At 32.9% G+C, this 12,518-nt stretch overlaps 1 protein-coding gene across 1 annotated transcript in view; it reads right to left on the reverse strand.

Moving 5' to 3' along the window:
* Positions 1-1,975: 1,975 nt before the first annotated feature.
* Positions 1,976-12,518, reverse strand: part of LOC128984467 (cytokine-like nuclear factor N-PAC) — a 36,363-nt gene continuing 25,820 nt past the window's right edge. The window contains exons 7-10 of the mRNA XM_054403789.1: positions 12,069-12,205; positions 8,302-8,362; positions 2,204-2,377; positions 1,976-1,981 (exon numbers count right to left, since the gene is read on the reverse strand). Of these exons, the coding sequence (XP_054259764.1) occupies positions 1,976-1,981; positions 2,204-2,377; positions 8,302-8,362; positions 12,069-12,205 (378 nt within the window). The remainder of the gene's footprint in view (positions 1,982-2,203; positions 2,378-8,301; positions 8,363-12,068; positions 12,206-12,518) is intronic.

The following is a 12,518-nucleotide window of genomic DNA, read 5'->3' on the forward strand; positions in this document are numbered from 1 at the left end:
ACATAAGAATCTATAGCAAAAACCAAACAAAAATAACAAATTTTTTTGTAAATCCATAAAAAACAAGATGTTGTTTGATGTAAAGTAACTAATACTAGAGGACCCATACTGCTCCACAGTGTTAAAATAAATATCATATCCGAGAAATAATCAAACTTATGATTTTTGATTGAGTAAGAGTATCTTTAACTTAACTGATTCAAACGATCAATAGCTTAAATTAAAGCATATAATTTACTGATTATTCTGAGTCCTAAACAAATAAAAAAACATAAACAATACTGAAACTATTCTTATAACAAATATGTTTATGTTGGTTGTTCACCTTAAATTTGCTTGAAACTTGTCTGATTTGAATAACTAATAGCTTAAATGAAAGCTGGTATTTCTCTGAAGGTTTTTAGACCAAAATATATAGGACTAGCTGTACCCGCGGGCTTCACCCCGTTTAACTTCATAAGTATTCGCATGGCTCATTCACGTCCTGGTTGAGGTTCGTTCGCTACGCTCACTCACATTTAGGTTGGAGCTCGTTCGCTGCGCTCACTTGCCTTCAGGTTAGCTCGTTCGCTACGCTAACTCGCCTCCAGGTTGTAGTTCGTTCGCTACGCTCACTCACCTTTTGGTTGGAAATTAGCTGTTGACATAAATTAAAAAAATAATAATAGTGCTGCACCCTGTTGGTAATCCTTGTAACTTTTATGCTGTTGAACATCATAGAACAGAACCAACTTGTTTAATTGAGACAGCTGTTAAGATTCATTAATTCCTTTTAATTATGAAAAATCATAAGATTAACATGGGGAACTACAGAGCCACTGGGGCGGAGCCCGAAAGGGTTTTTGAGATAAGAATATGCTTTAATGTTAATCGGGAATGTGAGCTATCAGCATGCCAAATTTCAGCCCAATCCGTCCAGTAGTTTATGCGTGATTGAGCAACACACACACAAACATACACACAAACTCACAAACTTTCAAATTTATAATATTAGTAAGATTATATAATTATAACTTGTGAAACACATCTTAATTTGAAGTAAGAATTCAAAAATAAAAATAAATCTAATTTATGATTTTTGGTATAGTAATAGAGTAGATAAATATATTCCGATGCTTGATGTGAAATCTGTGCGTGCATAACTTCAATTTGAGACCTCAATCATGAAAATCGGTCGGATAGAAGAGCCAAACAAACTCGGAAAAGAAAAACAATTTTTTTAAAATATATAAGATGAGATGTTTAATTGTAATGATTAGTAGCTTACCTAACATAATACAGTATTAAAAATGAACTCTTTGTAATACGAATGGTCTATTTTTTTACCTATATATCAAACCCTAAACAGTTCAAATTTATTTGCTTGGCCCACTAATTTTTAAATATCGAAAGTCTATTATAATCAACACAATGTGATTAGATTGAATGGATAACACAAAAATTTAATTTGCGTAGAATCTTGGTTGTGAACGTCGACAAACACTTATGTTTGCAAGACGCTGCTTTATGATTATTTTGTTTAAAGTTTGAGCGTTTCTGAACAACACTTAAGAAGCCAAGCTTGGTAACAGCAGATGATTTACATAAAAAATTCTTTATTACACAGTAAATATCAAAATCTAAATAAAATAGCATAATTTACAACCACAATTTTGAAATATTTTATTTTAATTTTGTCAATTCCACACCAGTTAGTTAGGTCTGGGATACGTTAGATTAATTATGTATTATTTTTGTTAAACTAATAGGAAAAAATAATTGCTGCAAAATTCTGTTAGGAATTCTAAAGGTAAAAGAAACAATTTTTTAATGCAAAACATGCTCTTTTGCTAAGGCTGGCATTTGAAATGGCAAATGGAAGAAAAGCAAAAAGTGCTTGAGAACAAAAAATTATTTAAAAGTATATAACACTAAACTAAAACTTCAAACGTTAAATCCCAATAATTCTCTTCATTTCTAAAGTTAAAGATACATGTCACTCCTGCACCATTTAAAAATTTGCTTTAATAAGATTCTTGGAAGATTAGAGTTCATAAATTATGTAGGTACCTATAAGTGAAATGGTAGAAAAAGGTTAATCATATTTGTAGCCAAGATCAATGATTCTTAACTATATAGTTAAGTTATACTGTACAGCTTACACACCACAACCACTGCAAAGCATCAGATCCAATTATACCAGTCAAAGACAGTAGGGTCTTACCTTGTCTGGCGTTCTGTTCCATACGATCACCGAGTGGCCGGAATTGAGAAGGTTCTTGACGATCCCGGAGCCCATGATGCCTAGCCCGAGGAAGCCAAATTTGAGGGTGGAAGGCAGAATGTTTTTCTCTTTTAATGTTTGTGACACACTCTCTAAATCTAGCGGCGGCGTTTCCTGAAACAAAATGAAAATTCAATAGTCAAAGATTTTTGGTACTGACACAATTGCGCATTAACATGTCAAAGTTTTATATTTAACCATCTTATCATGTTTGTTAGAATTAATTAATTAATTCATAGCCTAAAAATGCCTGTTTTTTCCTGTATTCTGGGGGTAAAGTATTTTTTAAGATCCTTTATCATGTATTTGGTAAATCAAACCAAATAACACATAATTTTTATGAAAATAGTTTAAGGTAGCCTATATAAATTTTGTAAATAATTAAAAAACAACCTTTTGTAAGAATTTTGAAATATTTAGAAATTGGGTAATATAGTCTTTTGCATATTTAAAAAATTGAAGAAAATGAAATGGTGCAAATTTGAGCTCTCTGGGTGGTTTAGCTTTTGAGTTACAGTATTTTTTTAAATTTGTCAAATCCTGTATTTTAAGGTTTTTTTTAGATGCAAAATCCCAAGAGGTTTTTTGAACAACAACAGTGTAAAATTTGAAACTAAAACTCATGACGGTGAGTACAGTACTTAATGTTCAGCCAAATCTAAGATGTCAAAGGTACAATTCACTTAGTAGAATTGGTTGATTTGGCATGGAATGCCCCATTGAAAAAATATGAATATTCTAAGTTACTAAGATATATTAATAATAATAATCATTCTATAAGCAGCACTCATAGTAAGCCTGTATACTGCCTGTAATACTAATTCTGCAAGTTGTGTGAAATGGCTGTGGGTCCAGAAAATAGTATGAATGACATTTGTTAGAAATGTTGTTGGTCTATATAAAAATCACCATAGCTTATTTAAGTTGAGTAACCCAGTGCTGGCTCTCAAGACGTTCTCTAGAACGTCCAATCAAACAGTTCAAATCAAGAGGGAAAAAATTATTACAAGAAGCAATAAACCGGAATATGATCGAGGATTTGGTCATTGTTATACAGTATAATAAATACGTATGGACAAAGATTTTAATTTTTAATAAACTCATTTGTGATGTTAGTACTTTTATACTGCACAAAAAGGTTCACTTTACACAACAGAAGACATATCACAATCATGGATATAACTCGACATTTCATACTTATTTTTAAATTAGAAGAATTGCTAATATAAAAACTCCTACCAAAGCAAACCTGGAGAAAAAGAGAACTTCCATTTACCTGGTGAATTAACTCCCTTAAACACGTCTGATTTATTCTGTATTTCAATTAGGTTTAACAAGTACTAAGGTTGCTGCTTAATATAAAGTAATAAAATGTTTTGGTTAATATGCATTTTAGAGTCAATATGCATTTTAGGGTCTGCATCCGATTTTTGAAATTTCTGGTTGATTCCGAAAATTATTCATGAATTTTAAGAAAAGTTTTTTGGCTCAACACCTATTTCAGTTTATATGTTAATTTGCTTTTGAAAAAGGTATGTATGAGTTAGGTAGGTTAAATGGATGTCGATTTGTTATCTCATGTAAAGAGGTTCAGTTTGAAATTTTGCTTGAGAATGATTGACTTATACCTAAATGAATAGAAATACTGTAAAGAATAGCGCAATATGCCAACAAACAGTAAACTTATGCATAATACATCTTCTACCAGACTTGTAGTATGTTGGGGGATATTTTCCAAATAGGTTTTAGAAATTAATATTAAAATCTGCATTACTGAGTCAGTAAATTGAACAGTAAATTTATTACAGCAGCTGCTGTGAAAAAGTAAGGTGGTGACAAATTAAATGACCTTGAGCCAAACCTTCTAGTTGTCCAGGCTTGTCAAGGTTTCAAGGATATTCAGTGACTCAGTCACTCTTTGTTGTGATTTAAAAGGGAACAGCTGATTTTTATCTCTCACTCTTTCAAACTTAGATTTGTTTTAATTTATCAATCACCAGAACAGATGAGAAGAAATGTATATTTCAACACTAGGGTGTAAAGTGACTCTTTTCGACATGAGCTCAAGAAAAATGAGCAAGGGTTTTTGACACTTTTTTGACTATGTGTTCAACTATATTTTTTGTCATATGCAACATTAATAAAAATAAAAAAAAACTGTAAAGATAACCTCTCAAAAAGTATTTTAACTTGTTTTTGATTTTGCTAATGTAAACATGCAGCTGTTTAATAAGTGATTCAATCATATTGTCTATTACGACCGTGTTAGTGTATATTATTATATAGATATGTCCAACCATTGACAAGAATGCCACAATAAGCTACAATCAATGATATCAATAATACATAATTTTGATACAAGTTATTGCTTACAATAGAAGTTTACAACACCAGACTTATACTCCCAAGGGACTAAAAAGGTGTTTTATTCCCTAGAGAGTAAAATAACTACTTTAGATCCACAACGTATGCATTGAAAACGGCTGTTTTTGCTATGACAAAGATTCTTATTTAAGACTTTGTACATTAATACAATAGTTGAGCACTTCTTCAAGAGGAACTGTCGACATTGGTTTCAATTAAAATTTAAAAAAATAGAAACTGTCCCAATCTTCTTTTTTATATATATATATACAATTGGGCATTATCATATTTTAAAAGTAAAAATTTGAAAACCCATTAATAGCTTATATACAACATGGTGATCTTGCTGGTTCGCGAACTCATTCTATTTTATCCAGCCCTACACTTTCAAGCCAAATTTCATCAAAATCAGACTAAAAATACTTTAAATACCTCAATACTTTCAAAAGCCTAAAACAATAAAAATAAAATATATGGTATTGTTACCACAGGCAGTAGGTAAACTGGAAAGTTGTTAACCTTTACAAGACGCTTAAAATTATATGCTATTTGACATAATGTTGCCATTTGTTTTTTTATTTTTTTATTATAGGTCTACCAATATAAAAAAAAAATATTTTGTGTAAAAAATGATCATTTTGAAAATCATTACCTGTGACACATAATTTTAAAGCTGTGTTTACCAGAATTACGAATTTTCAAATCAGAATGGAAATGTTTGGCGGTTTCGAAAATACAAGGTAATAAGTCAATACATGAAAGATTCACAAAAATTGCCACAATTTTGAAACAAATTGAGATAATTGACATCTCTTTTCACTAAAATGTTGCTCTAAGCAAGACCTCTCTAAAAATGTACAATGTGTTGTAAGTTAACATAAGGAAATTTTGAGATTCGAACCCTTGACCTTCATTTCTGGAACACCCTGTGCTTGGATCATGTTTTAAGTATTTTAAATGGATTTTTCTTATGTGATTTTGGGGGAAGTAATTTTATTTCACATTTCTAGGTGACAACCTACTCTAGTAAAAAGTATGTGAACAGGTGGTCTGATTCACCATGTATTTTACTTTTTAAGTCCTTAGGTTTTTAATTTTGTTTTTTCAGCAGCTAGCTTAATATTCTTTTTGCCTAATTTATGAGCCTAAATCTCAAGAAACTATGCCAATATATACTGTATATGAAAACATTATTGGTAAATTTTAATGTAAATGACATGCCTGAATATTTCAAGAAAATAAGATTGCAGCAGAATCTGTTGAATTTTAAATAGTGGGTAATTTTTATGGATGGCAATTCTTTCGTATTTACTTAGCTGTCTTTTAGGTCACAAATAAACTAAACATTTAACTATGGGATGCAATAACCACAAAAGTGTAGCTGTTTTATTTATGTCATCAGAAATAGTGTGTGAAAGGGAAATTTCTAGAATCCTTAAGAGAATTTTGCTGCCAAACTATTCTGGAATTTGACATATATTTTTGGAGCAAGAATAACAAATAATCTACAAAATTGTATGTGCAATTTTTGTTTAGATAATTAAATACCATCTCTACTAGCATTTATGTGTATACAATCTGTAATAAGATATAAAGGAACCGTAGTAGCAGTAAAGTCTTCTGGTTCGTTTGAAGAGAAATTTAGATGCTCCAATAACCAAAGGAAGAGAACCAAATAGAGAGCAGCTAAAAAATATAGGGATTCCTTTTGTGAACAAAGAAAAATATCACAGCTAATAAAATTGCTACTGACTTTTTCTTTTTTAATGAAGTAAAATTATTTGTAAAGACCCTAATGAAATAAATTTAATCTCATTTAGTTTGGATGTCCCCAAAGAAATTCTAATATAAAATATTGGATAGATGCTGTGGTTGAGGTTTAATTTTCTGTGAACTAGGTAAGAAGATTAGCACTAAAAGCATCTTATTATTAAATCCCAAAATATATGATCACATTTTATGCTGGGAATTTCAAAAACATTAAAGTATGTATTTGAGGTACATAGTAATTGAAGTGTTTGAGGTGTCTTCATTTAAGAAAAAAGTCTTAATCAAATGTTCTTTGAACTTTACGCATTAAGCAAGTAATAGTATTCTATGCTTGCTGGTCCCAGATACAAACACAATACTAATTTTCACTTTCTCCTCCTATATATAGTGCAAGGAAAAATATTGTTTTTGTTAATGATTTTGAGTTTTGAGTGAATATATTCGTTTTGGGTCCCCCTAAACCCAAAAAAGTTGTTTTAGAAGTGATGTCAGGCCACACCTGTAGTCGGATTTTGATGAAATTTGGCATGTAGGTACTAAATCCATATCTCCATGACTTTTTCATTTTTTAGCGAATTTCCCATATAGGGAATAAGCTATTACCGTAGTACTCATGGTAAGACCTGGACCCTGGACCGATTTTTTTTTCGTTTTGAGGTCCCTAGAGGCCAAAAACACCATCCGTTCAAATTCATATATATATATTTATATATGTGTCCGTTGGCGCGATAACTCTAGCAAAAACGATCCGATTTTGATGAAATTTGGTACAAACGTGTAAACCACTTTTGACTCAAAAAACATAAAATTTTGCAATTTCTTTCCAAACTATTTTGTAGAGCTTAAAAAAACAAATAATTTAGTAGGCCTATATTAAAGCGTTATAATGCACATAATGGTTACGGAGAAAATTTCAAAAAATTGTAAATTTAAAATTCCCATGTTATTCTTATGGAGAATAAGTCAACTGTTGTAGTTTGCTTGTTTATTAACATTTTTTGCCCAAATTTGGAAAATGTTTTTATTTCTTACTAACTATTAACATTTTACATAAAAACACTTTTACCCTCCCTGTTGCAGCAAACCTAAGTATGTGTTAAACTGATTCTATTTAAATAGGGAATAAATGTGATATTTTTAAGGAGACATTTTAGTGTAAATCCAATCAGGCAAATGGAAATTCGCTTAGTCTGCAGGTTTGCTGCGGCGGGGGTATTTTTTTTTTACTTTGACTTAATGGTGATTTTCCCACAAACTAACAGATAATCAGATTTTCTTAAAAACTGCCTGAACAATTTTTATAAAAATTCAGTATGTTGTTATATAGTTCAAAAGTGTTTGTAACTTATGTTGTTTTATAAAAACCCCATAAATTTTGATAAAATTGAATTTTAGAAATAAAGCCAGTTTTGATTAAAATTAATGTGTTATGGTTCTTATAAAGTACAACCCCCCATTGCTACGGTTAAAAAGTTATTGCAACTTTTGTGATTTTCCCTAAAAAATATCATAGTTTCTCCCACTGCTTACCCATGATAAAGGTTGTTGACAAGCTTATGGGAGAAAGTATGAGTAAGATTACTGATACTGTTTAAGTTTATTTTTCAGTAAATTTATGTTCAGGAAGGAAAAACCAAAAAAAGGTTGGAGACAAATTATTTACATTTGAAAATTAAAAGTAGAGTTACCAGCAGACCAAGAGATAAGTGCCTTGTACTTTGGTAAAAGGGAGGCTGGTTTAGTTCCCAATATGCCAACATTGAACCTTCCCTCTTAATGCAACTAGACTGTTGAGAAATACAATAATTTTGATTTTGACATGCTTTGATGAATTTTGTTTTCACTTTGATAAACAATCTTGAGACTTAGCACTGGGTATGTTGGTGTAACTAGAGAGTACTTACCGGCCTTGTGACATTGGCTGGCCTGTCGAGTAGGTTTGAACCGGGACCTTTTCTTAGAGGACTGAAACAAGAAAAATAGAGCATCACGTAAGCGAGCTTCTGAGTGATTTATTCCTTGGTGTACTAAAAATAGTAGACTATATTTAGATCACACTTGGTAAGCTTAGAGTTTGGTTTCAAATTTGACAATTTTATTTAATGGTATAAAACAACTGTTAAGAGCCCTTGGAGCCGAGCTGTGCTCAACTCATAAAACAATTACAAAACTACAAAGAAAATGTCTAATGTGACAGTGCTCTGCATAATTAAATTAAAATCACCTTGGTATTTGAAGGAATATTTTAAGATGGTAAATAGCTCTTCAATGGCTGGTATGAAATCAACATTGCTCTTATGGCGGGTAAATCCAAGGCCATCAGTTTCCAAGGACTACCATGGAAAACAATTACAAAATACAAACAAAATTTCTAACATCACGGTGCAGTATATTTTAATTACTTTAAATATAACTTTGGTATTTGATAGAATATTTTGAGATGATAAATAACTCTTTGGCAGGTTTTAAATTAATCCAAGATGGCAGCTATCCTACATGGACTCTTAAGGGCTTGGTGCATACGCGCCTGTGTGTCCATATATCTACTGGGTGAGGTATTTTACATCAGACTCGACTGTTCTTTGAACATTACGGACCTAAGACATCTTGAAACACTACAGAAACATGTTGGATTTTGATATTATTAAACCATTCAATTATTTTAAACCATCCAATTGGTTTAAAGTGTTTACAAGGAAGCCAATAATTGCATGCCAGTCAATCGTCTTCTGACAATTAATTGTCTCTCCTACTGGTCTCTCCATCGAGTAATCCCGGCTTTAGGGCTGGAAATACTTTTGAATAATATATATTGGAGGTGTGCAAGTGGCTTGATTTTCGAGTCTGGCCGAGCTGAAAGCTTATTCTGACGATGGCAGAAAGCGTCTGAGAAGATTGTGTGATTGAAAATTCATAATTTTGCGACATTGATTCATACCACGACACATTGTAATATTGTTTGCTATTTGACAGCAAAGGGTGTTACCACTTTAGACCAACCTTGGTAAATATATAATAATACCATGGATAATGTACAATAGTTTCTAAACCGAATGTAGTAAAATTTTTTTATTAATACTTTTCAAAGCAACCATTTTTAAAACCCAACTTCATTTTTAACACCTTAGAGTACTCCACAGAAGGCCTGAGACAACCACATTTTATACTCGATTGGACCCAACTCAATGTAAAAAGTTTGGCCCACACACCGCTATAAAAAGCCATTTTTTCCTTTAAAAAGTGATTACGAGAAGGGAAATAGCTAAAATAGTTGCCACATATAAACCATTGTTTATCAGCCCATTTTACAAATATACCTGACCAACATGCGCAACATATTTTTTGTTGTTGATATTTAAAAAGTGTCTGTGTAGCTAAATATATGCATCTCCTAAATCCAAATTTTTCCTAACAGAGCCACTGAACATGGATTAAACAGTTTATTTTTATTCATGAAGTGTACTCTGGTAAGGGTAAGGATTAGTTTTAGGATATAGGGGAGCTAGCCAAAAGGCATGATTCAAAGAAGCATTATCTCTTTTAGCTAAGTATTATTCTTTGTTTGTAAACTTGTTGCATAAAAACAACAGTTAAATACAAACATTTAGACTGAAGAAATGTTGTTGAAAGCATAATTCTGTCATAAATTTATGTTTTAACAAAATTGACCATAAAGAATAAGCAACTGTGGTACCGTAGTAGTCGGCTCATGGTGAGACATAGCCCCGGGACTGATTTACTTTATTGTAGGTCCACTGAGGCCAAAAAAACTATCCCATTACATTCCTATGCGTTTTTGTTAGCATGATAACTTGAGTAAAAACCATCCGATTTTTATAAAATTCTGTACAAACCTGTAGGCTATTTCTTCTTTTATCACGAAATTGCAAACCAGCATGGTTCAACTATAGGAGTCGGATTTTATGGGGTAAAAATGGGGGTTTTCCATTTTATCCCTCAAAATATAAAACTTTGCAACTTTTCTTAAACCTATTTGTGTAGAGCAAAACAAATCATCTAATATACTGAAGCGATGTTGTATGCTAAATGGTCTGCCCCTTCCCAACCTAAACTAACCTAGCCTGTGCTTCTTATCAATCATGAACATTAAGCTGTGATTGTCATGTCTGGAACAGGAGTCCGTTCCTTACCAACCTAACCTAACGTATGCTTCATATCATTCAAGTACAATAAGCTGTGGTGGTCATGTCTAGACGTAGAGTCTATACCTTCTTAACATAACCTAACCTGTGCTTTCTAGCAACCATGAGCAATAAGCTGTGTTTGTCATGTCTGGACCTAAAGTCCGCCCCTTCCCAACTTAACCTAACCTTTGCTTCTTAGCAACCATACACAATAAGCTGTGTTGGTTATGTCTGGACCTAAAAACCGCCCCTTCCCAACCTAACCTGTGCTTACTAGCAACCATACACAATAAGCTGTGTTGGTTGAGTCTGGACCTAAAAACCGCCCCTTCCCAACCTAACCTGTGCTTACTAGCAACCATATACAATAAGCTGTGTTGGTTGAGTCTGGACCTAAAAACCGCCCCTTCCCAACCTAACCTGTGCTTACTAGCAACCATATACAATAAGCTGTGTTGGTTGAGTCTGGACCTAAAAACCGCCCTTTCCCAACCTAACCTGTGCTTACTAGCAACCATATACAATAAGCTGTGTTGGTTGAGTCTGGACCTAAAAACCGCCCCTTCCCAACCTAACCTGTGCTTACTAGCAACCATACACAATAAGCTGTGTTGGTTGAGTCTGGACCTAAAAACCGCCCCCTTCCCAACCTAACCTGTGCTTACTAGCAACCATACACAATAAGCTGTGTTGGTTGAGTCTGGACCTAAAAACCGCCCCTTCCCAACCTAACCTGTGCTTACTAGCAACCATACACAATAAGCTGTGTTGGTTGAGTCTGGACCTAAAAACCGCCCCTTCCCAACCTAACCTGTGCTTACTAGCAACCATACACAATAAGCTGTGTTGGTTGAGTCTGGACCTAAAAACCGCCCCTTCCCAACCTAACCTGTGCTTACTAGCAACCATACACAATAAGCTGTGTTGGTTGAGTCTGGACCTAAAAACCGCCCCTTCCCAACCTAACCTGTGCTTACTAGCAACCATATACATTAAGCTGTGTTGGTTGAGTCTGGACCTAAAGTCCGCCTCTTCCCAACCTAACCTTACCTAACCCGTGCTTCCTATCAATCATGCACAAAAAGTTGTTGTTAGGTACAAAATAACAAAAAAAAAAACAATGTGGGCGTGGAATTACCACATGCATACTCATCTCGCTCGACACTCTAATTGACACTAAATATAATAATTTCACCTCAAGCTAAATTTTCACAGCAAATTTGGAGGCTAAATGAATTTTTATTTGCCTGATATGATTTTCACTAAGATATTTTTAAAAAATGTCAGATTTATTCCAGTTAAAATAACTGTCAGATATTTCGTTTTGGGGGCTTCAAAATGAAAATTTAAATCGGTCCTGGGTCTAGGTCTTACCATGAGACCCAGACCTATAGTAATTTCCCTATATGGAAAACTAATTTATAATGGAAATAGGATAGTTTCACCCACACTGCTACTTCATATTTCAAACTAGTCAATAGTAAATGAACTTTGATTCAACTTCTCAACTTGAGAGTGCAATATACCTGAATGAGCTGGCTAAGTGGTCATCTCCATTTGTCGTCACTTCTAAATCCTCTTTTTTGTCTTTCTTTATCCTCTTAGCTGCTGAACCACCTGACGATCCATATTCTCTTTTGACTATTATTTTACCTGCATTTTCCTGTAAAGACAATGTTGAGGTATAAATTAGGTGAGCAGTATAAAGAACTAAGAGAAATTGATAAAGCTTATCAATTCTTTATAAAAGTCAACCCCTAGTAACCTAATTTGTGGCATTTTGAGTACTTACTAACATCTAATGCATTTGTGACTAGTGTCTAATCTAGTCGGAATGAAAAAAAAAACAATTCTATCTCAAATACAGATATATTTTTTTAATGTTACAATCCATTTAAAAAAATCCAGGTCATCCAATACAAGGACATGTCAGAGATATGAGAAATATTTGTAAATTTAGTAATATAACAAACAGA

This window comes from Macrosteles quadrilineatus, unplaced genomic scaffold (assembly GCF_028750875.1).
Source record: "Macrosteles quadrilineatus isolate MER2022 unplaced genomic scaffold, UCM_ALF_1.0 Scaffold_2__2_contigs__length_208266976, whole genome shotgun sequence".
NCBI lineage: Eukaryota > Metazoa > Arthropoda > Insecta > Hemiptera > Cicadellidae > Macrosteles > Macrosteles quadrilineatus.